We start from the raw sequence: 26,588 nt of genomic DNA on the forward strand, positions 1-26,588 counted from the left end.
CTTCTCTGGTGCTCAGGAAATTAAGTAAACGCAGGCTAACGGACGTCTTTCTCGGTTTGAGCCAATTGTGACTGCCGTAGACAAGGTTCCTGTAAAGTGTTTCCAGTGGGCAAACAGCCTTAATCTTAAAAAAACTCCAAAACACCTGTGCTACAATTTGTAATTCAGGTTGTTTTCGGATATGCTGCTTTCATGCTGGAGACCATTTTAATTTGTGTAATTAATTGTTCGCTGTTTCCTGAAACTTGTTTCAAGGGGTTGGGAGAACGTGCCAGGTAGAAATTAAATGAAATGGTACTTGTGAATTTTTCTCCCCTACTGACGATGACCAAGGGAAAAATATGCAAATTGAGGTGGCGTGAATTCTCTCCTCAGATGGTCGAGACTGCATATTAAAACTCTTATTATTCTCTGTACTAGGTAGGTATTATTTGGAAAATGGAAAAGATCTACCACTGGGCCACTCGGCCGTGGGGGTGGTACAGCATTTTAGCTGAAAATGTCCACAGGCATAGCAGAGTCTAGGCTGTAACACTTAACCTTTGTAATTGCCGTAAGAGGAGTCTTGGGGCAAGCTGTCAGAGTGTATTAATGAAACAGGTTTCAACTATGAAAAGGCAAAAAGGAATAGACTAGGCTAGGGGTAGTCAAACTGCGGCCCTCCAGATGTCCATGGACTACAATTCCCAGGAGCCCCTGCCAGCATTCGCTGGCAGGGGCTCCTGGGAATTGTAGTCCATGGACATCTGGAGGGCCGCAGTTTGACTACCCCTGGACTAGGCTGCTGATTATAATCTGCAATATGTAATGCATCCAGGTTTTGCGGTTTTTAAAGATCCAACGTAGACATGAAGTATTCTTTATCAACAGTCTAAATGGGTACCACCAAAACCTAAGTTTTATGGCCTTAAATGATGCAGATATGGTCTGCATTAACTGCTACTGCAACTTCTTGTCTGCTGATTTAAAAAAAACCCGGGCAGAAGTGTACCCCATCCCTGTCCATCAGAAATCCAATTCATCTCTGCCTCACTTTGCATTGTCCAGGTTGTCCTGAGACCCCATTTTTACAAATCATGAGGACAAGGAACACTTTATGGGTTGGTTTCTGTTTTGTATACATGGAAGTATGACTTCCTGGCCTGTTCTCTCTCATGGTAACCCAAAATGCCCCCTTGAAATGCTATTGCTGGGCGAAGGACCTTCTGCCCTACGAACAGAGGTAAGAAAAGCCCTATAGCAAGAGAAAATCTAGGAGCTGCCACCCTTGTGCCCACAGTGATCTTTCTGACGAGATCCAAACCTCCTTTCTCTAAATAAAAGAGGAGGCTCTCTGTTGAATTCGCCCCGGACCAAGTTGTGTATATACAAGAAATGCACTCAGCACTCTTTATGAAATCCATGTTAAGACAATGCCGTGGTCCCTTTTAGCTTGCCAGTGAATGTTTCTAAAACGAGACCATTTCAGCGCAAGCTATAGAAATCACGCGTCAATGATTTCTGCTTTTTAAAGTTAGCATTTAATATTCCGCAGTGTGCCGGAGATCCTGGGACCCGCTGAAGCAAAGCAGCTGCTGTTTATGCAAATGCCAATCTGAACAGGTTTTGTTAAGCCAGAATAACGTGCTCGGAAGGAGCTATTAAAGCTGTGCTGCTGTTTTCTCCTTACTGTTCATATCAGCACTTTCTGATTTCAGGCATCCTCTCTTCATTCTCTGGCACCTACAGGAGTGAGCAAGTGTTCTTGGAAGCACGTCATGAATGTATTCTATTCATTTCCCCCTCGCTTTAGGTTGCTGCAATAGCCCATCCCTCTTTCGTTTTAGCACAGGCAGGAGACCCTTCATGGGCAGAACTGTCCTCTATTATCTTTATCCTCTACATGTCCCGAAAGTCCAGAAGGTGGTTTTTCCTCCCGTGCCTGTGTAATGGAATGTCTAGAAATGCGATTAATGAAACACTCAGTTTTGATTCCCTTCTCCTGTGATCGGGGAATAGCCATGGGATTGGTCAACTGTCTTTGGTTTTGCTGCAAAGAATATTTGTTTTCATTAAAATCCACCTAATTTCAATTGTGGGGGGATCAACCTGCAATAGAGATTTCAGGGAGATTATATATAATCTCTTTATCACAGGGTTATCCCCCTCCCCCTCCCCCGGGTTAATAGCCACATTTAGGACAGCAAAATGTTCAAATTTTGTCATGCCTATGAGAGGAACTTAAATGCTTTGTTGGAATGCACACTGGCACAGAAATGGTACAACCATGTCAAGTTCATATGTCCCTTGTTGAGCCTGTTGGGTATTTCCTTGCTGTACCCCACCTCATTGGTGGGGGGTGGGGGAACCACCACAGAAAATGTGATGATGGGCTCAGAATGATTCTAGGTATTACAGGAAAGGGGAAGCCTGTGACACATGGGTGATGGCTCAATGGCAGAACAGATGCTTTGATTGCAGAAGTTCCCATATTCAGTCTCTATTCTGTTCAAACAGCAAAGAAAGCAACATCTTTTGGGCCCTCCAGAACTCCCTTCCCAATCTGACCAATCTGCAGAGGGTGATAATCAAAATGTTAATGGTTAAAACAGTGGAAAATTAAATATTCATTGTTCAGTGCTACTGATGTTATTGCTGTTGTTGATTGATGCAGTTACTGAATTCACATAGTATATGACTTATTGGTGTTCATGTTCCCTGTGAACCAGTGGTCCCCAACCTGCGGCCCGCGGCCCGAAGGACATGGCACCGGGCCGCGGCTCTCTCTTCCCGCCCCCCCCCCGCAGTAAAAAACTTCCCAGGCCGCAAGCTTGCGGCCCGGGAAGCTTCTTACTGCGGGAGGGTGGGGAGAGGGAATCAGGGCCACGGAGTGCGCGAGTGGGGCAGTTACCCTGCCGGTCCCCAGCCTCAGAAAGGTTGGGGACCACTGCTGTGAACCACCCTGAGCTACAAGGGAGTGCGGCATAAAAATATAATAAATAAATGTTTGGAGTGATCTTCCTTGGCTTGGCTTCCTGAAGACTTACTGTCAGTCACAGCAAGTAACGTTGAGCTAGATCAGCCTTTCTCACCCTTTGAGAAACCCCTGAATGATTCTTCAGGCTTCGGGAAACCCCAGAAGTGGAGCAATCGTGCAGAATATGGTTGGGAACCAGAGCTGTGAACGCACCCACCTGGGGCCCCTCCCCTCCCCCTCCCCTCCAGGCCCATCATTGGACATTTGGGGTGGGGCATATAAGGTCATATCACCTGATAAATGTTTAACAAAATTTTTAAAATATTAAAAAATAATTCCCACCCATTCCAGGGCTGTCAAGAAACCCCAGGGTTTCACAAAACCCTGGTTGAGAAAGCCCGAGCTAGATAGACCAGTGATCAGACTTTCAGACTTGATGTAAGAACATTTCATAAGACACAGTCGTCTCCTTGTTAACACTGTCCTTTCCATGTTCAAAACAGGAGGGGTTAGAGCCAGCCTAAACTTCCACTGATAGGAGGAGTAGACAGATTTCTAACTATTCTTTCCTTCTGCAACAAACCTCACTCATGATATTCCTTGGAGACCCTTGGCTCCCCAGGACCAGCATTTGAGGAGGATACTTTGGGCTGTATTGGGAGCAGGGAGGGAGGACAGTCACTTATTTGAACAGAGGGTTTTTCTGTAGCCAACCCTATCTGTCTTGGGATTCCGTGCATGCCAAATATTTTATCATCTGCTCACACAAAGAAACATGTTTACTGGAAAGCTGCATGTGATTGGCCAGTGCTATGTTTGCTCCCTTGCTTGGGAAGCTAGTGATGGGATCTGAGGTCTCAATCTTCATCTGTTCAGAGCAGACTTGGACATCTCTGTTCCGGGTGTAAACGAAGAGTCATGCAGGAAGTGCTGGCACCGGGAGTGTGGTTGGCTGCGGTAACTGTAAAGTCATTTGTACGGCTTGTTTCACCTTAATGCCAGTGTAAAATCCCGAACCTGCCGACATCTCTCCTAAGGGCCTTTTCCTCATTACACGGTAACCATTGTGAAAACATTTTTTCCTCCAAGGCTAAAAGAAAGAGCCGCACTTCACAGGCGCTGCGGTCTGCAAAGGAACAATTTGGGCATGGGCTGTGCCTTTGCATTTTGAAAACTGGAGCTGAATTAACTCTGACAGCAGATGCTTAGGGTGGTTAGCTACATTGCAATACCCTTTCCAGCTGAAGGAGGATAAATGGCAGCCAGGTCTTCATACTTGCAAGTGCTAGCAGAGTTTTAACATTTCCCTATCCCAAATAACTCTGTAAAAGGGGGGCATGGGATTTTTAAAAAACTTGACTTTAGTGTATGGAGCAATCACTTTTCTAAACCGACTAACTAGCTTGTCCCCTTGGGGTTATTTCCATGCCTAAAAGAGGAAATTTGAATACTATGCTTAGTGTTACTTCTTTTGGGCGATTAACCAGGTCTGTGACACTTTTACATCCCTCCCTTCTTTCTTCCGGGGAGCGAAGGCTAAGCCTAGTTCTCCCTTCTCCTATTTTACTCTCACAGTGACCATGTGCGGTAGGTTAGGCTGAGGAAGGAATGTTTATATGTGTGATCAGGTGACCCAGGGGCTCAATGTGGTTTGAAACCAGTTTTCTCCAGTCCTAGTCTGGTACTGTAACCAGATTTAACAAGATTTAGGCTATCTAAGTACTGGAGGTTGAAGTAAGGGCTCTTAACCAGGCCTGAATTGCAAAGGGTACAAATTCTGTATGCCATTTTTGGTGGAATCCTTGAGAAACAACTCCCAGAAGTAGGGATGTAACTCTGAACTCAAGATTATTCTGCGTTATTGCGAGGAGTCACTGTAGGAAAATGGTAAACTTAGTAGTTAGGGAAGCTTTTGCTCTTCGCGTTTGGGCTCTGGTACGGGAAATGGCAAATAAGTTTAGTTTTTTAAGAGGTTTTGTTACCATTGGTTTTTTTTATTGGATTTGGAATGACTTCATATAGAATTATCATCAGTGTTGCACCATTGTTTTGTGCAACAAAGGAGTGCCTGGGGATGCCCATATGACTGTATATAACTTTTAACAGCAACGTCTCAGGACCTGAAAAACGTGATTGGATCACATTTCCCAAATACATATATATTGTGGCTAAAGTGTGGGTTTGTGACCATTTGCTAAAAGTTGTTTTGGTGTGAGATTATTAGCAACTAGAGTAAAAGCCCGTTGCATCTAGGGAAACAATGGATGCTAGGATGCATACCTGCACTGGGGCCTTCCTGAGGGCCAGCAACTTGGCAAAAGTGTAAATAAGGGGAGGGAGAAGGCAGGCAGACAGACAGAACAGGGGCCCTCTAGTTAAATCTCCCTTCATCCTTCCAGTCTCTTGCTTCAGGGATGCAACATTTGAAGTCTCAGTGTGGAAATGAAGCTCCCAGTACAAAACTTCCTGGAACGAATCTAGGACCAGAATGTCAGTGCTCTTCCATCTCAGTGTGTTCAAACATCTGCAGTATTCTTGTGTTTCAGAACAACACATAATGTACGAGCTGTGTGCTAGATGTAAGGCTGGTTCTGTCAAATGACTCAGAGCTGCCAAAAGAAAATTACTCTGAAAACAGCTACTCTCTGCATTTCAGCTTTTCCCCTTCTTTGAAGGAATTTCCTTCTTTCCAGGACAAAATGCAGCTACGAATACTGGCAAAACAACAGGGAAATAGTTTTCATGTTCTTTCGAGGAGCTTCTCTGCTGACTCATCTCTGCCTTCCAGAACAGACTAAGCCCAATGGCCAAGAAATCTAATGCATTATTTTTCATTGTTTGAACTCCTTCCTGGTATGTTTCTCTGCTTCTTATTCCCATTCTGGAGGCCAGAGTTCATGGTTTGGTTCTAAGTTACTGGCTGTTGCTGTTGTTTAGAGCAGGCGTAGTCAACCTCTGTGGTCCTCCAGATGTTCATGGACTACAATTCCCATGAGCCCTTGCCAGCAAACGCTGGCAGGGGCTCATGGGAATTGAAGTCCATGAACATCTGGAGGACCACAGGTTGACTACCCCTGGTTTAGAGGACTGAAGCCAACTAAACCTGTTGAATACAACAATCCAATGATGTGTCCGAGATACCTGAAACCTGCCTTGGTTCCAGAGATCTGCTTCGGTTCTTGAAAGTCCCTCTAGCTTTGGGGTCCCTGGTCTTGTTTGGCGTGTGGATGTTTCTTGAATTTTGAGAATGGGGAGCAGGCGCCATCATAAAATGGCTGCCATGGAGTGCTGAGGCCAATCACAAGATACTGGTAGGTTGTACACCAGATATTCACTATGATTGTAGACCCTGAAAATCCCAAGTGTGAGGAGGGTGTTGTGTAAACATTCCATTCCATGAAACAAAAAAAGTGTGTTTGTGAGGCAATTAAGGCGGGAGAGACTGTTTATGGGACTGTTCTTTAATCGTGAGATTAGAACAAAATTGCTTTCTTTCCTCATTAGAAGAATCCAATATTGGCCTGCTTGTAAGCAAACATGACTTTAAAAAAATGGAGACAAAGAGAATCCTGCCTGTATTGCAGCTCCTTTGCATACCAGACTGCAAAACTGAGAACGCATACTACAAAGGCACTTCCCTGCACATTTCACTAAAGCTGTTTTTTGTTTTATAAGGAATTCAGTGTACTATGCTGTAAAGCAGGGGTAGTCAGACTGCGGCCGAGGCTCATGGGAATTGTAGTCCATGGACATCTGGAGGGCCGCAGTTTGACTACCCCTGCTGTAAAGCCTTATTATGCTGTGTCATCTTACTGTGTCTCCCTGATAACAAATGTGTGAAATATTTATGTTGTTACGTACCCATAAACCGGATTTCAAAGGGCTGGCACATCTGGCTGCATTTGCCCATAAAAATCAGTCTTTGGGTCTTTTCCAGACCTAAAAGAACTTGGAAGCAACATCTGGGCAAGCTGCATTTGGGGGTGGGTGGGAGGAATGGGACTGCCCTGGTGTGCGTGTGTGCAGTAACTCATTCATGCCTGACGTGATTTTTTGGTGCTCAGACCATAAAAAGTTGTATCCACGATAGACACATGTTTAGAGGCTGAATCAAGATTTGATGTTAGGGACTGCGGGGGTCTGCCCTCCTCCCCTCATTTTCCTTTCTTCCTGCAATCTGTGCTCCTTGTTGGAATGTGTAGATTTTGTTAAAACCCTGATCCTCAATATTTCTGAAAACAATCTATAGTACGTTTTATAAGGTTCCAGTTCATTTAACATGGTGGTATCTAAAGGGCATTAGCTGGCATAAAGCATCAAGATATGTTGGGGAAACTGCATTTCTTTCTCACAGGGCTCACATTATAAGCCATTTAAATGTAGCAGCACCTGAGCTTAATGAGTCTGTTTTCATGAGGTAATTTCACATATTTGGCAATTATCTCTTCTCAGAATAGAAGGGGCTGCTTTAATTTTTCTTGGGCTTGTTTAAGAGAAAGGTGACCTAACATTACCTTATACAAGTTAGAGACTAAGTTTGGAACTACTTTTCTTTTAATTGAGGCATGGGTTCCCTTCAGTTGAAGGAAGCAGCTTATGGAAGCAAAGGTGGCCCTGTCAGTGAACTACGAGGTCTGGGTTCAAATCTAAGCCCAGGTTTGAAGTCAAGTTCTCGCCGTTGGTTTTGTCTGCAACAGATTTAACCCTCTGAAACTGTACCAGTTATTGGCTTCTTTCTTTGTAGCTGGGAATATGTATGCTTTAGTAATGAAAAGGAAATAGAGAGACATGCCAGTGTTTTAATATTGCGTTTCACCACAACCTTTTGTAGCTTTGGCACTGACTGCAAGATCATGAGAATCAGTTCTCAGTTAAAAAAAAAAATCTTTCTCTAATGACTGTAAAGATGAACCTGAAAGTGTATGTCTGAAGTGGGCAGGGAATGTGAACAATATCTGCTAAATTTCCCCCTCATTGCTTAAGGCCCAATGCATAACCCTTTGTCCTCTCTGAGTGATAGAAAATAGTGTAAAATATACAAATCTCCTTTATATTAAATTACATGGGGGATAAGATAGAACCTTGCAGAACCCCATAGGCATTTGCTGGCAGGGGCTCATGGGAATTGTAGTCCATGAACATCTGGAGGACCACAGGTTGACTACCCCTGCCATAGGTCAATGGCCATAGGGCAGAGCAGGAATCCCCTCAGCACCAACTTCTGAGACCCACCTACCCCCATAGGTCTCGAACCACCATAACACAGTGCTCCCTATTCCCAGTGCTGCCAAGAGGTAAGGTTCTATGGTCAATAGGACTAAAAGTTGCTGAGAGAGCCAGTAGAAATAACAGGGTCACGTTTTCCCTGTCTAGGTCTCAGTGGCCGACCAGAGCAGCCTCTGTTCCAAAACTTATCCTGAAGCTAGATTGAATTGCATCCAGAAAAATCAGACTCTTCCAAGAGGTTCTTAAGATGAGAAACAACTGTTTGCACAAGCATCTTGGCCAAGGTGGCTTAAACTCTCTAACATAGAAGGATTTAGGGAAGGTTTATTCGAAACAGGTCTAATCACTGTCTCCTTGAGTATGGATGGTACAACCCCTACCCTCAAGGAATCACCACTCAACCCTTTACTCACTTGACCAGCCCCCCCTGTTTGGTAGTTTTTATCAGCCAGGAACGGCAAAGAACTCAGGTTGTAGGTCTTGCCTCTTCAAGAACCTTGTCCATATCCTTAGAAGTATCTCATCTAAATTGGACAAGAAGGTGTCAAAGGTACCTTGCCTGAACATGCAGCCACACCAGCATCCCAGCTACAATGGATCTGGGCAATTTAGTCTGCAAAGTAAGTAGCAAATTGATCACAATGAGCTTCCAATGTGGTCAGACACCAGTCAGTAGGCTTGCTGGGTTTCCTGCTGCAGCGGGGGGTCCTCTGCCAGCAGCTGCCATCTGGCAGGCCTCCGAGGAAAAATCAACCAAAAATTACCAGGGCGTTAAAGGCATGATGTCATTTCTGGGATGAACCCAGAAGTGATGCCACACGCTCTAAGTTCAGTAGAAGAGTCAGTAGAAACTCTGTGGTAAAACTATGGAGTTTCTGATAAATCCTAGAGTAACACAACATCACTCAAGGCTGTTTCTCAGAAATGACATCATGTGTTCACATGATGGTGTCCCATGTGCCCCCCATCTCTGTTGGGTGCCAGCCGCATTCCATTGTATGCCCAGTAACTGCAGACACGGGCATTTCGGTTTGCACTGAGAGATGACTAGCATGTGCGTCTGAATTTTAGAGCTACTGAGGATGCTGCTGACTATACACATTAGATGCATATGTGAATCTGCACATGAAGAAGAAGAAGAAGGAGGGGGAGGGGGAGGGGGAAGGGGGAGTTGGTTCTTATATGCCGCTTTTCCGTACCCGAAGGAGGCTCAAAGTGGCTTACAGTCGCCTTCCCTTTCCTCTCCCCACAACAGACACCCTGTGGGGTGGGTGAGGCTGAGAGAGCCCTGATATTCCTGCTCGGTCAGAATAGTTTTATCAGTGCTGTGGCAAGCCCAAGGTCACCCAGCTGGTTGCATGTGGGGGAGCGCAGAATCGAACCCGGCATGCCAGATTAGAAGTCCGCACTCCTAACCACTACACCAAACATGGGCCTCTGTGAACTCACACCATCTATGTATATCTAAAGCAGATTTGTCTATGTTCCCCCTTTTTGCCTGTGCCGGCAGAGGCTCATAATAATTTCAGACCATGGACATCTGGAGATCTACAGTTTGGCCACCCATGATCCAAAATCTGTTTTGCATGCACAGATTCTTTGCTGAGAACAGGCATTTATCTGGGAGCAGAGAAGTTACTTTAATGGAGTGCTGATGCTGAACCTGAAATTGTATCTTAATGTGATAGGAACTGTTGTAATCGAAACTAGATCAGCTCCTTTTCTCAGCCATTAAGACCTACTGATTTAAAACACAACATTTTGTAATAAGGTAGCGGAGATGGCCTCACCAAGGGTGGAGGACTTCAGTCTTTTATCTTACTCTATTCCATTTTAATTGGAAGATATACTGCTAAATCCCCAGCACTTGCTGAGTAAACACAAGCAATACCTTCATATAATTTAATATCCTGGGTTTTCTCAGCAAAGGCTAATAGGAAGACTTTATAGAGGTAGAAGTGGTTCATTGGCAAACTGGAAATGTAATTCCTATTCAAAGCACATTGTTAACTCGTCCACACTTTCTCTTAAAAATTACTATGCAGTACTGGAGCATGTGCTCTACGAATCCTTTTTGGGGCATCAAAGCAAAGTGATCAAAAAACTCCCAAACTTTTCTCTTTCTTCCACTTCGGTCTTTTAAGTTGTTACTTGAATAATCATGCACTCTATTTTATGGTCTGGAAAACAGAAAATGATGCATAGCTTTATTATCACTTTAATTCATCAAAGTGTATAATGCCTTAGAATATTTGGGGGGGGGGGAACCCTGATTAACACACATTTCCACATGTTTTTTCTGGGTTAACTTTACCTTTAACTTATGATCGGCATGTCCTGTGCTTACGGAAGATTTATGGACTTTTGCTTTTTACGGTATCTCTCTAAGCATGGTTCACACATAAATCATACCTTTATAGAAACACGTCCTTATGCATTCCCTCCTTTCCCACTCCTTGTGCCTGGCTCTGAACAGTAATTGCTTCTGGTTTCGAAAGTGACGCCATTTTCTGTGAATTGACTTTAATCTTGAATTGGTGTCAAGAGGACACAAGATAGTTTTGGCTTGGATCTAATAACGAATGGTGGCTTGCAAAAGTGGAAGGGATTGATTTCAGAGCTGGTGTTGAGGGAGTGAACCAAAGAATTTCCAAGGCTTTTCATTGTGTGTGGATTATGCCTTCATATCCTTGGAGATTCCTGTGGCAAGGCAGCTAATAACTTGAGAAGGCTATCGCGGGGATCTCCAACTTTCCCAGCCTTTGGGCAAATTTGGAATTTTAACATGGCACAGTAGGCACAGCAATAGCTGGCTGCCCCAAAATGGCTGTTGCAGGGGCAGAGCCCAGCTGCAAAAGGATTGGCACAGTGGGACTTCAACAACGCAGTGTAGATCCTAGTGCCGGGGTGGCAACTGGTGCCAAAGCAGCATTAAAAAAAAATCCACACAGCCAATCAGATCTTCAATAGTCAATCAGAAGCCTTGCTGGGCAAAAGCCCTACCTGACCCCCTTCCTACAAACATTTGTTGGGAGCCATGGCACCCACAGGCACCCGGTTGGGGACCTTTGGGTTATACGTTTAGAGCAGAACTTCTGAGTGGTTAAGGACGGAATGAGTTGGAACAGCTTCCTCTGATGAGTGTATTGAAGTACTCTTGGCCAGGGGTAGTCAACCTGTGGCCCTCCAGATGTCCATGGACTACAATTCCCATGAGCCCCTGCCAGGGTTTGCTGGCAGGGGCTCATGGGAATTGTAGTTCATGGACATCTGGAGGACCACAGGTTGACTACCCCTGCTCTAGGCATCCTGTTGCTCTCAGATTCTATAACAACCATAATTATTTCAAATCTTCTGAGTTCTGGTTCACAGTGTAACCTGACTGTGGACTTTGGGTTCCTGGTCTGAGAAGTCCTCCTAGCACAGGTGCTTTTATTTATGTGTGTTCTCCCCACCCCGCTTCTCCCTTGCTGCAGCTCTAGGTGAGGAAATGTCCTTCCCTTGGAATAAATGTCAGTGGAATTTTTACTAGCTTCTATTTGTGCAATTAGCATTGGGGGGATTGCATCTAAAAATGATGTATGTCTTATATATTCTAGCCATCTTCCAGTTACAATGCTGTTCCAATAAATGCAGAATTCAAGGGTATATTTTATGGGTGCTAACTGTTGGTCACACTATTCTTTTTCTGAGGATTCATTTAGATTCAGAACCTGCCTTTTCTAAGAAGACCCAAATCTGATACTGTCAATTGAGCCCTAAATCCCCGGGTGCCTTAGTGCCCAGAATCTAAATCAACAGGGCAAGGGTTGATGGCAGAGAGGAAAGCCCGGTGAAAAACAGATGTTAATTAATTTGCTGAAAGGCGTTCCTGAGATTTTGCAGATCTGCTTGCTTGCGTCTGATGTTTAACATCTTTACATTGTGATATATGTAAATCCGTGGATTTTGTTTTTGAAAAATGTAGACGGTGGACATACACAAAGAGAAGGTGGCCCGTAGAGAGATCGGCATTTTGACAACCAATAAGAACACATCCAGAACTCATAAAATCATTGCACCAGCAAACATGGAGCGGCCCGTAAGGTATATTCGAAAACCTATAGACTACACAGTGTTGGATGATGTGGGCCATGGCGTAAAGGTAAGAAGTCAAGTTTTCCCCACCCCTAATTATTTGTAGTAGCAAACAGTACCTGAAATCCTTGTGAAATAAAGCTGGACTGTTACAGAACTCTATTCAGTAACTGTTTTGAAATAGAGATAGTTGCAAGGGTAAGCAGCTTTTGTGGCTTGCTTAGTGCCTTGTTCCTCAAACATGTGTCCTGCCCCTCTGTGAACTTATTTCACCTTTTATAGGTACATCTGACCCACTGATACCTGTTTGATGGCTTGAACAGAGATCTCATGCACACATGTTAACATCCCAACTGCTTACAAGATATATATTGGGCCAAAATGATTTGTATTTCTAAATGCACTTAATGTGGCATTCATTGAACTTGATAGGATATAAATACTGAATTATCCGGGTGGGGTTGTAAAGTCTTCTGGTAGCGATGCTCCCCATACTGCACATACGTTTGTGCATGCTTATACTTCTGCTTGGATCCAGATTTTGAAGTGTTCAGAGGAGAACGAGAACAGCTGCTGTCTTAGTTTTGTTGACATTTTAGGGAAGGTTTCTAACCAGCTAGGAATCGTGTACCCTGCTGCTTTCCAGTGGAAGCATGGCAATGGCACTACTAAGACAGGACTGTTTTAATGTTATACATGTAACTTGGAGGTACGGTGGCTTGAGGACATTTAGAAGGAGACCTGGAACTCGGCCACGTTCTCTAGAAGCTGCAAGCGAAGGCTGGTCCTGAAAGTTTCCTGAGCCACTTGCTTTCCTTGAGCCTGCTGAATCCTGTTGTCCCTGCTGCCCTTTTGCTCTGTCTCAAGCAACTTGAGTTTTTTCTGTGGATAGTTGGAGAGATAGACAGAGAGAGAGAGAGAGAGAGAGAGAGAGAGAGAGAGAGAGAGAGAGAGAGAGAGAGAGAGAGAGAGAGAGAGAGAGAGAGAGAGAGAAATGACATGCAGTAGAAGACATTGTTTTGAAATGCAGTTATAAAGATCCCTCTGCATTGTTATATGCTCACTGGGCTCTCTCTGTCGTTTTCTTGAGGAAGACAAGGGTAGGGAGAATGGAATTTCTGCTCCTTGGCCAATGGAAGAGATGGAGAGGTGGATGCTTCATCTCAAATACCCAAACAGTGCTGAGAGAAGCTTCCTGTCTAGCTGAGTTCCTTTGCCTTATCTTGAAAGGTCTTCCTCCCGGGTACACTTTCATCATCTGGAATAGTGGAGGAAGAAACAAGCACTAGCCACTGCGCTACTTGTTCCCTATCAGTCGGGAGAAGCTGCTGTTTGGCCAACGACTATACCCCGCCTCAGTACTTAGAAGGAACAGAACTACTGCTGACTACTGGGTGGCCTGGCAAAGATACCATCCTCTGTTCCCTTCCACTCATGTCGATAGAACATGGAAGAACATGCAATTGCACTCCTCCTACACTACGAACAGCAGTAAATAGAAGATCACCTCGAGAAGCTCTGATACCTTAGGGGCCTCTGGACTGGGCTTTTATTCTTGGTGATAGTGGATGAGCCAAGGACTTTTTGGGCAAGTTTGGACTTTGGGTCTTGGCAGGTTCCATGCTAATCCTTTATTTTTGTACTGTAAGAGGAATGTAGTGCCATGAAGGGCTTTGTAGATGATGGTTAGAACCTTGAATTGAGTTTAGTATCTGATCGGTAACCAATGGAGTGCCTGTAGAGTTGACCGGTCCAGGAGTGGCAGCCTATAAATCCAATTAATTAATTAATATGTAGAATCCACTTAGCACCTACTAGTAGTCAGACTGTGGTCTTCTTTGCCAACTGGAGCTTCTCAGTTATCTTTAAGGGAAGACCCATGTAGAATGCGCTACAGCAGTCTAGCCTCAAGGTAACCATTGCATGGATCCACATGGCCAAGTCAGCCAAATCAACGTAGGGGATCATCATCTAAGATCTGAAATTGGTAGAACATCTTTTTTTGCAGCTGCATCAGCTAGCTTCTCCAACAATAAAGCTGGATCCAGAATCATCCTTAGGGTCTTAACAAGCCAGCAAGAGACAATTGGGCCCATCTTAAAGTGAAGAGCACTGTTTTCTTTCATACCTTGGCTTTCCCCATCAACGTGACCTCTGTCTTGTCAGGATTCGGTTTCAGCTAGTTTACCCTTACCCATTCAACTACAGCAGTCAGGCATTCAGAGAATATTCAGAGAATATCCAGGCAGGTTGAATAAAGAAATATAGAGGGCATTGGTGTGCATTTACTGTCTTATTTGCTGAAGACTGTAGTAAACAAATTCAGTCAGGAAAAATTGGGGGCAACTAGTTACATTTTGCTTAAAACAACTGGCCAGTCTTTGTAACACTTGGACAACAATATTAAGCAGGCCTACATAAAAAAGTTATATTCAGTGGATAGGAATGCCAGGCCCCCTGGTAGAGACATGGGTCCCTTGCTTTTCAGGCTCCACAACTTTGCTGCTGGAATTACCTCCCCCCTCTCATCAGCCAGAAATTAATACTATGTGCCTACGTGACCTGGAAGTGATGTAGGCAAGTTAGGAGGTGACACATTGGATTTGGGACTAAGCTTAATGGTAGAAGCTAATTCCACCAGAGAGTTTTTGCCCAAAAGTCAGAGTGTACCCCCCCCCCCGATGTATCCAACATGTACCCGAACTAAAAGTTGAAGCACATCAGTTTGATAAAGTATGAGTAGCATCTTAGTGTTAAAAGCAGGTGCATTTGCTTCTGCAAAAGATTAAAGTCATAATGATATTCTTTCCAAGTCCCTGATGCTCACCAGTTGCCCTTCTTGCTTTATAGTCCACAACCCCCGTGCCACATCCTTCAAAAATGGATTTGGGGGAGAGAGGGCAGAGGGTTGCAGTGAGAGAGCCCCATTCTACAAAAGGAATTCCACAATCAATATTCAGGATGCAGAATTATATAAATACCAGAAATGTGTTTTAATGGTCTCGGGTCACATTCAAAAGTGAAATGTTGTTGTGCAGAGCATGCTTCCATGTAGGTAACAGTGTGCCACCTACATGTAGATTAGTGGAAATATAGTTCCTTTCAAAAAGGCGTATGGTGCTAGTAACACATTTGGAAGCTTTGCTTCTGTCTAGGCAAATGAAGTGGAGTTTCTAAGAATCAGATAGTAGAATTCAGATCTGAATAGTCAAGAATTTCTCCAAGGTTGTTTATTCAAATGTGTAAAAAGCTATAATCTTTTGATTATCCCTAATTTTAGAATCAGTGGTGATTAGACATATGGAATTGGGCAGGGCACAGTTGAATTGTGGATTGCAGGCTTTCTCTATTAAAAATGCCAGATCTTATTCCTGGCAATTCCAAGTTTGACAAATCAAAATGAATTTTATTTTTATTTTTTTAAAGAAAGAGGTCTGGGAGTGTTTTCAGACTCACATTGTAGGAAAATCGCTGCCGGTGAGAACAGGCAATACGAGGTTGACTTTGTGTTCAGGCAGCTGCCCATGTCACAGAAGTGACACAGAGCAGGACGGGCGCATGTTATCAAATTCTTCCATGCAGCCCTGTGGAAAGATGTTAGTGTACACAGCTGAAGGAACCAGCACTCAACTGTGCTCCAGTGGCTGCTGTGGAAAAGCACACCCCAAAATAATGGAATGCCAATCAAAGATGTGAGAGGCAAGTTTATTTTTTTTCGAGATCTCGTGTACTTCCCTGGTCCCACCAAGAAACCTCACACGCATTTGCAGGTGATTTAAACATGCTGGTTAAGCATTGGTTATGATGGCCGCCATTGCTGCGCTCTTTGTTCTGTTTTTTTTTTTAAACGCTGAGTTAAGGCAAAGATGCCTCCTTTGTGCAAAACAAATTCTTCTTTCTTTTTGGTTGCAAGGGAGAGCTATTTTTTTTTTGTACCTGGACTGCAGCTACCAGTTACAACGATGAGGAAAGTGGTTGAAAATATTGTATTCTTGTTTAAACCTGCCATATGAATAGTAATAATTAGATTTGCCATTAATTTCTGCTTTTCTTCCTCCTTTTTCTTTTTGCCAACGTAAGTGGCTAAAAGCCAAGGTAAGAGGAGTTATTTCTCACTTGCCCCACGATTCCCCATGACAGTAGAGGCTGCCAAGCCATTACACCTGAAAGCTAGATCCCTCCTATTCTTCTCTCTGCTCTTTGTCTTTCTGTAGGTTGTGCTTAGTTGTGTTTAGATGTACTGAACTTCAGCTCCCACCTGGCCGTTGATATATCACAGATATATTGGCAGACGCATTTTTAAAAATCCATCCACTGTTTTAATTTTGCCTAACACACATAGCGCTTGGCTTAGATGCTCCCCCTCCCTCTTACTGACTTGCATTTTAGACAAAGGTTCTCCAGAAACATTTGCATGCCTCTGCTAATCAGATAGCTGGACTAAATGCATTAGTAAATCCTCGATTCAGAATAAATTCAGTGGATCCGACAGATTCACTGAAATCAGATTTCTTTTTTTTTTCATGAGCCATGTTTTACGCTCAGCTTCGTTTTCATTCAGTGCGGGTATAAATTCTTAAAAGGGAGGGGGGGGGAAAGAGTAAAAAGCTTAGACATGGATTTTTCTTCTTGGGTTTTAATCCAGTATATGGTGAAAAGAAGCTGTGGTTTAACAGCTGCCTGGGAATTGTCACTGCGAAGAAGCATATACAAATATTGCACTGACATGCTGTTTGAGTCCTTTCAGCACAGAAAAAAAAATTAAATCATTATTCTGGCTTTCAGCATGGAAACAATCAGCCTGCAAGAACTGGCACTTTGTCAAGAACAAATCCGCCTACACAAAAACCGCCAAGTCCTCCGATGTCAGGCCGGGGAACTCTGGGGTAAGAATAAGACAACTTCTTCTGATTTTGCATTGACAAAAGAACACTCTCGCTGTATGTGCCAACAGTGTCCTAGAAATAGCATGTTGCTTCCCCCCATACTGCCTTTCTAAAGTTGTGTTTTTAATATGAGAATGTTAATTCCATGAATGCAATTGATTCCAGTGGGCTTATCTGAGTAACTGGCCGTCAAGTCTGCAACCTAGGTGAGAAGTCTGCTGTCCTGCTTTCTGTTCCAGTCAAAGATGAGAGCAGCACCTGTTTCACAGGTGCAAGGATTTCTGCTCTGGAAGACTGGTTTCCATGCCTCTCCCCTCCCACAGCAGCCTGGGATGACTAGTGAAATCTGATTCCTAGGGGGTCGCAGTCCAAAAAGATGGAGTTGGAAGTTACAGTAACATGTTAGAGCCTTCAGCAGGAAGACATAAGCCCAGGTCCGGAACAACATTAGGCTAGATGATACTGCTGCCTCTTAGCTCTTCGTTTCTCAGTTGGTGAGTTGGGATAACTCTGGGAAGTTCAAAAAAAAACCTCACAGCTCCTGGAGCACTGGTTGTAATTCACTGACGCAGGAAGGGATGTGGTGGCTGGGTTACCATGCTCATTCTCCAGAATATCCTGGGATGAGCAGTTAGGCTTAATTGCTCTGGAAGGCAAGGACCTGCCATCCAAGTCATTATATTCAAGACCATCTTGCTGGCCAAGAGATGGAAGAATGATTAAACTTTTAGTATCCATTTGCCCGAATTGGCAGGATTCCTCCTCCACTGGGGATGAGACTCTCTGTAGACTCATGTTAAAGATGTGGGTTTCAAGGGCTTGAATTCATGAAGGTTGAGAGAAACCCCAGCCGAAGATAAGGTGTTAGTTTCAGGTAACATTTTGCATAAGTGCATCACAAAAACCTATGCTTAGAAAATTAGCATGTGGAGAGAAGGCTACACTAGAACTCTGTTCCTTAGTACCTAATTCCCTATGTCAGGTAGCCATGTTGTCTCCTCCTCGACCATAATCCCATCACATCTGGCTAGCCCCAAGCTTGTACTCAGTAGGTTACAGAGGCATGTTGTACAATGTCCAAGGCGTTGAAGTTGTTTTGGAGAAGGAAACTGAGGACCTATTATGCATGAAACCAGGACAGAAGAGACTGCAGGCCAAAATTGACCTTCAACTGCTGGAAAAGACATTGTTTCTAGTCTCCTACACCCACTTTAAATCGCTTATTGCCATGAAATGCTGACATGGGTGGGATGGGGGATGGGCATGATGAACAACATGAGGGTGGAGCTGCAGAAGGAAAGCAGTATTGGTGGAAATGGCCCATTTAGTCTGGATCCAGCCAAGGGTTAGATATGGCAGATGAAACTGGATGGACTTAAATGTGGCTCACTGACATATATTTGTGCTCTCCTCTTTCCCCTCCTTCCTCCTCACCTTGTGAAAAAATGCACCATTGAATGCTTCTGGGTGTGTGGAGCATTGAATCAGGTTCCTGTTTGCTGTGATTTTTGGACAAACTGAAGATTGCTTTCTGCATGCAAACCTGGACTCTAAACCTTAGTTTAATTCCAGTTTAGAGTCCCAGCTTGCAGAGGTAAAACAAACTTCAGCTTGCCCAAGTGCTTGTATTTTGGATGCCATGGCAAACTAGAGTTTGATTCCAGATTTTTCAGACCTGGTAACTTTCTCTTATATTCAGTGTCTAGAGGGAGATGAGGAAAGAGCGAGCATAGCAGCAAGCCAATCATAGTACATTCTCTGTGTGTTGTCACACCCAAATTTGAGATTTCACTTGGAAAAATGGCTGGTGCTCATGTGTGCGACAGAAAGCTGCATAGCTAGAGATGTACAATATTGTGCTATCGGCAATCGCCATACGTTTCTGATCTCTTTGGGAAACATGTAAAGCCAGATTGTGACTCCCAAAAGGCTAGGTGGAAGGAAGGAGAATCCACAGTGCCTGACATGATACATTGACTTGTGAAACATCCAAATGCATTTAATATTTAAGAGAAAGCTGTTCAGTTAGAGCTAGTCATTCCCAATACATGGCTGCTTTTAGATTGCAAATCCGATAAAGGAAGTGAAGGAGAAATGTTAATGTCCCGCTTTGCCGTACATGTCGGGCAAATGGCATCTTCTGTGCAAAAGTATAAACAAATTCTCAATAATATAAGGCAACATAACAGTTTCTTTGAACTAGGAACTGCTAAATGGGAAGCCCCCAGGTTAGGAAAAGCTATGTTTGCAGGGTTGGGTGGTTTCTTAGAAAGCTGACTGTCCTAGGGTAGAAAGTAGCCACTGGTGTAGAAGGCGTTTTATGGAACAGAAGGTGGAAGAAAATATGGGTCGAGTACATAAATCCTGCACCGAGCTGAAAGATAGCAGTTGCTGAGTACTGGAAAAAAGAGTGCAAGAGCCATAAATCCAAAGGGATGTCAATGGACTGCATTTAGCTTGAGGAGGTCTGGAAGGACTAATTATTTTACTGTGTTCTACTGCTGAAAAGTAGAACTTGTGACATCTCTGAAAGTGGTTGATGATAAAGTTAGCTTTAGTGGCCTTGGAGGGTGGAGAATGAATAAAAACAGTAAGAGATTATGTTTGTTGGGCCAGAGCTTGGCTCACTCTTGCTCATTGTGCTAAGGTAGAAAAACGTCAGCTCATTTCTGGGACCTCTTGTAGAAAAACCAGCACCCATCTACAGGAAACCGCCACTGACTACTCCAGCTGTGGACAAGTGTTCTGTGAAATGCCTATATTGTCCCTATGAGGTATTGCTATCTGCAAGTTTTGTACTGATATTGTTCAACAAACCGTGTGTGCATGTGTGTTAAAATGCTTTTGAGGCGGCTCACTTTTACCTGGAAGAATGAGACTCAGAGAGTTCAAGAGGTCAAAGTGCCGAGATTGTAAGACCAGAGCATACAAATATTCAAGCTTGGGTTGCAAGGATGTTTCTTCTTCTCAACGGAATGACCTTGTCAGTAAGGACTGGACTTATATTGTGGTCTACATGGAGACTAGAAAGGATGTCCTTTCCAGCAGCTGAAGGTCAATTTTGGCCTGCAGTCTCATCTGTCCTGGTTTTAAGGTCTTGGAAGGGTGATCCTACATGAGGATGCCAGTTGGGGTCAGCCAACAATTTACCAGTAGAGGCTGCAAGTAGAAGATGCATGCATTCCCTCTCCAAGACAAATGCAATGTCTTGGACATTGTACAACATGTTTCATCCCAGGGTAGTTGTTGTATAAGTAAGACTTCCTATAGCCTACTGAGTACAGACTTGGGGCTAGCCAGATGTGATGGGATTATGGTCAAAGAGGAGAAAACACGGCTACATAACATAGGGAACTAGGTACAAAGGAACAGAGTTCTAGCGTAGCCATCTTTCCACATTCTCATTTTCTAAGTATAGGTTTTTGAGCGGCAAGGAGTATTCAGTCATGTATCACCACCTATCACCACCTAAGTCAGAATTGGTACAGTTTAGTAAACCTCCATATGATGAACTGTTGCACCTAGCCATGCTTTGACACTTCTGTTCAGATGGCATGTTCTCATTCTCGTATCCATGGTTCACACTACAGGGTTTTGTGTGTTTCTTTCTTTCTCTCTTTTCCCCCTTACACACTGATGTATTTACCTTCTGGCTTTCTATAACCATAATCTGCTTTGAGGTTTGAATATTGCAAGCCACTATAGGTTGGATCTCTACAATAGGTCAGTGGAAAGTACTGCTGGTAGCAGATCATGCCTATATTTTTGTCCCTCTGTTCAGTGCTAAGAAAACTGAATCCTGGAATCACGAGCGTTGGGAGGCTATACTGGAGGGGACAGGAGGTGAAATCACCTTTCTTGCTACTTTTAACACTGAATAGAACAGAGGACAATTTCACCCTTTTCTCCTTCTCACTGCAACACCTGACAAAGAGCTGAATGGTTTATCAGGCCCTATAACAGGGTTAATCCCATGGGAATTGTAGTCCATGGACATCTGGAGGGCTGTAGTTTGACTATCCCTGCCCTATAACCTCAGGAATCAACTGAGTAAAATGGCAGGGATAGGAAATGGTCCCAGTCCTTATGCTGAAGGATTGTGGAGTCCAGACTGAAGCTTGGCACTGATCTCCAATCCCTGATTGGAAGTCTGTTTCTAAAGCATAGTTGAGAAATTAGTGGCAACTATAGTTGCACAGTTCTTACATCAAGGTAAGCTATCGTTAGAATAACCGAGAACGATGTTTGGAGGGACTATGCAAAACGTTCCTGATTCCCTCTGAAACCATTGTTTAGAGCAGCCTTTCTCAACTTTTTTACCATTGAGAAATCCCTGAAACATTCTTCAGGCTTTGAGAAACCTCAGAAGTGGTACGGTCATGCCGAATGTGGTTGGGAAGCATAACTACGTACGTGCCCACCTGGGGTCCCTCTCCTTCCCACTCCCTCCAGGCCTTTCATTGGCCATTTTGGGAGGGGTTTTTTTTTTTACATGACCTCATATGGTCATATCACCCAATAAATGTTAACAATTTTTTAAAATATATGAAATTAATGAATGCCCACCTATTCGGAAAACCCTTCCAGGGCTGTCAAGAAACCGCAGGGTTTCACGAAACCCTGGTTGAGAAAATCTGGTTTAGAGGGTTGTCCAAACTGAGCGGGGGCTACGAGGACTCGTTTACAGCTGGATATATTTGAAGTAGCCATTTTACATGAAATCTGAACCCCAAAAATCCCAGGATGCCCTGACATTTGTGACTTGGTTGGCTATTGGGTTTCTACTGATATATTTTATGCATGTTGAGCTGCAGTGGATGGCTGCACGTTTCCAGGTCAAGGATGTAAAGATACCCTCATGAATATTTGCATTTCTTATAACATTATGAATATATTCTGCAATAGTTTTACAGATTTAAATATGTTCTTGCCATCCCTCCTGAAATCTGTCATTTATGTCTGGCCTTCCTTTACAGCTTAAATGTGCAAATTCATGTATCATATTCAGCACGACGACGTCATATTTTAAATTTGTGCCTCTTTCTGCATGTGCAAACTCATAATTTCAGAACACGGTTGTGGACTTCCCTGACTTTATAAGATGGCTGAAAATGAAGTATTGCCCTACTGGGACATATATATATATATATATATATATATATATATATATATATATATATATATATATATATATATATATATATATATATATATATATATATATATATATATATATATATATATATATATATATATATATATATATATATATATATATATATATATATATATATATATATATATATATATAAACAGAATGAAATTAGGACTTTATGAGGCTGCTTTTAGTTAACTGGAAAAAACCCTGCCAGCCTTGATGTATTGGGCCTTGTGTGTCTGCCTGCTGTTTAAGGTCTTACAAGAAATCCTCTGTTACTCTTCTAAAATCTTCTGTGTTTCTGAGAAGCATTCATCCAATGCATCATAGCTAGAAGAGGCAACAGAACTAACCTTAAAAACTGACCCCGGTTTGTTGTGTGGACAGGAGTGTGTTTGTTTCTGATGCCGGAATAAAGTAATTGGGGGCCACTAACTCCTCCTGGCTGAAGCAGTCGGTGCAAACTTAAATGGACTCTGGGGAATGGTAGAGGACAGGAAGGCCTGGAGGATCTTTGTCCATGGGGTCGCGATGGGTCGGACACGACTTCGCACCTAACGACAACGACAACTCCTCCTAGCATGCTGTATTGGAAGAAAACTAAGATCACATGCACTAAGCTGCACCGCTGTTACATTACTATGCAATATTAAGTCTTCCCTCCCCCTCCTCCTTTGCTTTTTCACCAGACGGAACACTCCTTACAAGACATTGGAGCCTGTTAAGCCGCCAACAGTCCCTAATGATTACATGACCAGTCCCGCAAGGCTCGGCAGCCAGCACAGCCCAGGAAGAACAGCATCCTTGAACCAGAGGCCTAGAACACACAGGTAGGATCCATGACTGGGGTGCTGGGAAGCCAAGCGTGAAGCTGATTTAACATCAGAAGGAAGAGTAACATGGCAACCTCCCATTGGATCGAAAGCATTATGGCAAGATACAATGAGCCTCTTGTGGCGCAGAGTGGAAAGGCAGCAGACGTGCAGTCTGAAAGCTCTGCCCATGAGGCTGGGAGTTCGATCCCAGCAGCCAGCTCAAGGTCGACTCAGCCTTCCATCCTTCCGAGGATGAGTACCCAGCTTGCTGGGGGGTAAACGGTAATGACTGGGGAAGGCACTGGCAAACCAACCCCGTATTGAGTCTGCCGTGAAAACGCTAGAGGGCATCACCCCAAGGGTCAGACATGACCTGGTGCTTGCACCGGGGATAGCTTTTTAGAATATAGTGCTGTAGCACAAGAGTTCGTACAGGGCTTTAATAAGCAGGGTTGGTAGCAGTTCTTAGGTTTCTGGATGCACAACAGGTCACATGACCTATTGGAGAACTTCTCACCCACGCAGAACGCTGTCATCATCTTTGGATTTTCATCTTTCTCATGGAGCTCTCTAGTGTGAGATGGAAAAGTGCTCTTTTATGTGTGGAGACTACTGGGCACACACAAAAGGACGCCTTTAGGTCATCAGGGAATCTCACCTTAAAACACTAGGACTCATAGATCATGTTGCTTTGTTGCAGTGATTTTGAAAACTTGTTGGTGGTTGGTTTCAGGTAACCCCTGGGAAATGGCTTCCTGGAAGTAAACTGTGTAAAACCTTAGTTTCTAAATGTAGGGAGAAGACATGAGAAATGTTAAATTAGTTCTGAAATTCAAAGGACGCTTTTGACTCTCTCCCCTTTTCCAGTCTCCATGCCACCGAGGCAGTTTGAGAGACGCTGCTCAGAGGCAGCTTTTCGAAGTTTCTGAATTTTTTTTTTTAAATGCCCAATATTAATCTCTCCTCAAGAGTCCAACAAGATTTTGTGGGTATAAACTTTTGAGAGGCAAAGTTCCTTTCGTCCATAGGGAAGACTTGGGCCTAGCATTCCTTTGACTACTAGGGCAACAATTGACCGCTAAGCACTCAGTAGTCAGGCCCATCTTCTCCCAGCTAGGTTTGTTCCTAAGCACCATCAGTCAAATTTCGGGGAGAAATAGATGGTAGCTGGTTATGGCAACGTGTCCCCCCCGCCCCCAATGCTGAGGGTTATTGTGTGGCGTTTAATGCTTAGAGTCGTATGTGGGGTCATTCTAACGAGAAGCACCGTGACTTGTTCAGGGTCATGTGGGAGCTTCTAATGGTCGGATGCTTTGCAGATGCTGAAAAATGACAATAGTTCTATTTTAAGAGAGCCTGCAGTCAGTTAAAGCATCGTATTTAAAGCAGCATCATGAAACCAAGTATCCCTGCACCCCCCCTCCCCATCCAGTCTTTTTATAGAACCATTATTTGACGCAGCAGAAATGGACTCTTCAGTGGTTTGTGGTACAAAATTCAACTGCAACCATAGCAACAAGTTCAAGGTTTTTTTAGCCCACAAAGCACCAAATTTTAGCAGAAATTAATCTCTGCTCACAGTTGCAATATCCATCACCCGCATTCTGTATTTGTGTTGTTTATTTGCTTTCAGAACCTGGGCAAGTGTCCCTTGTAGGTGTGACGATGATGCCTGTGGAGAAAATGCATGAAAATGTTGTATTTTCCTCTAGAAATAGCTCTTCTGTTTACTGGAAGCTTATTTAATTCTTCCTACTTGCAGTTTAGGGAGAGGGAGAGGATAGGTAGTTTCCCCCTGTTTGTGACTCACCTTAAAATTTTTCACAATACCATTATGATGGAGTGAGGGGTTGACAACATATCTGCTGGGGGAATACAACTGGAGGCGTGTCCATACTGCCAGATTCTTTCCTGCCCCTTAATATAGTAGCACCCTACTATACCCTTGGAATAGATCCCATACACCAGGGGTGGCCAAACTGTAGCTGTCCAGTTGTCCATGGACTACAATTCCTATGAGCCCCTGCTATCACCATGCTGGCAAGGGCTCATGGGAATTGTAGTCCATGGACATCTGGAGAGCCACAGTTTGGCCACCCCTGCCATAGGCCATCTGGGTTGAGGACAGCATCTGCAGACAAAGCCATTTCCCCCATAAGATTAGTTTGAGCTGTCAGGAGTAGGCTTGTTTTATCCTTAGGTTTGCTAGCATAGTGGATTGCCGAGAGACCGTACCTGGTTCTCCCAAAACTCCCAACTGCACTTGTAACAGCAATCGTAATGCACTGGCAGTGCCCTACTATTTATTATCAGAAACATTTTTCAGATGAAAAGAAGCTTCTGTGTTGTTACATGTTCCATCAGGATTACAAATTGCTTATGTTTGGAAACCATGTACATCCAATTTATCCCCCGTAATTAGTTTGGAGTGCTTGTAACCATGTTACAGTGTTCTGTTAGGCTAACCGTTGTTTTAGCTCTTGGATGGTTGCTTGCACGTTTAATTAAACAGTCAGATAAGCTAAAGCCAGGGCTGTGTGTGAGTGTCTAATGACCTAGCTAATTACGGCTATATCTGATGGAATTTCATGCCTTTTGCACCGCTGATATGATAATAAGCAGAAGGGGTCTTTCCTTCATTTGGGGGAGGGGGAAATTGCCAATCTCATAGCGGGTGGCTTTTTCGTGAAATCCATTATGTCACTGTTGCACAGTTGCTAGAGCAAGCATTTGTGCAAAGTGCCTGCTTACTGGTCTGCTCCTTACTGTGTTTCATGCAGTGGCAGTAGCGGCGGAAGCGGCAGTCGAGAAAACAGCGGAAGCAGCAGCATTGGCATTCCCATTGCCGTGCCTACACCTTCACCACCGACCATTGGGCAAGGTATGCCGTCAGACTTTGAAGTGCATCCAACTCAGCTGGATGATTCTGATGGGAGCTGCTTGGTCTAGGGATACAGTTACTGGAATTAAAATGTGTGTATGTTGTGTGTATCCAGTTCTACCATATTTTACCATCCAGTTCTACCATGCAGCAAGAAGAGTCGCGTTCACTGAATGCATTCACTGTGGCATTCAGTAAAATGACTTTGGGATGACTGGGGGTGATGAGCAGCAAATTATTTCCCTTCATTGTTCATATTAGTCTCTTCAACTCTTTGCCTGTTTTCCCTTTGTGGAAATTAATGTACATCGATTCTCGCAATGTGTGTAGGAGGAAACCTCCTTGCAGGATCATCTGCTTTACAAATAAGTTTTAAGGAAGGAAGGACTGAGAATTCATGTTTTAGATTTAGAACAATGTTCCAAAAGAAGAAAGTCAAAGGGGAAAGATTTCACCTGAGACTCAACTAGAAATAGTTTGTCTATATTATTCATAGTACTAGCTTCAAAGCCCGTTTCTAAGAACGGGCCTTGACAGGGCCCCCTTTCCTGGCCCCCAGCCAGGCGGCATAAGGTGGCTTTGGGCTGCA

General features: G+C 43.7%; 1 protein-coding gene across 9 annotated transcripts in view; it reads left to right on the forward strand.

Annotated features, from left to right (window-relative positions):
• Positions 1 to 26,588, forward strand: part of ABI1 (abl interactor 1) — a 111,791-nt gene that overhangs the window by 67,134 nt on the left and 18,069 nt on the right. For 5 of the 9 annotated variants that reach the window (XM_077302729.1, XM_077302724.1, XM_077302722.1 and 2 more), the window contains exons 3-7: positions 12,150 to 12,326; positions 16,340 to 16,354; positions 17,045 to 17,145; positions 22,993 to 23,133; positions 25,899 to 25,999. In XM_077302729.1, coding sequence (XP_077158844.1) covers positions 12,150 to 12,326; positions 16,340 to 16,354; positions 17,045 to 17,145; positions 22,993 to 23,133; positions 25,899 to 25,999 — 535 coding nt within the window. The remainder of the gene's footprint in view (positions 1 to 12,149; positions 12,327 to 16,339; positions 16,355 to 17,044; positions 17,146 to 22,992; positions 23,134 to 25,898; positions 26,000 to 26,588) is intronic. The other 4 variants (XM_077302731.1, XM_077302725.1, XM_077302727.1 and 1 more) reach the window with 1 other exon arrangement.

Source organism: Paroedura picta, chromosome 11, assembly GCF_049243985.1.
Source record: "Paroedura picta isolate Pp20150507F chromosome 11, Ppicta_v3.0, whole genome shotgun sequence".
NCBI classification, from domain to species: Eukaryota; Metazoa; Chordata; class Lepidosauria; order Squamata; family Gekkonidae; genus Paroedura; species Paroedura picta.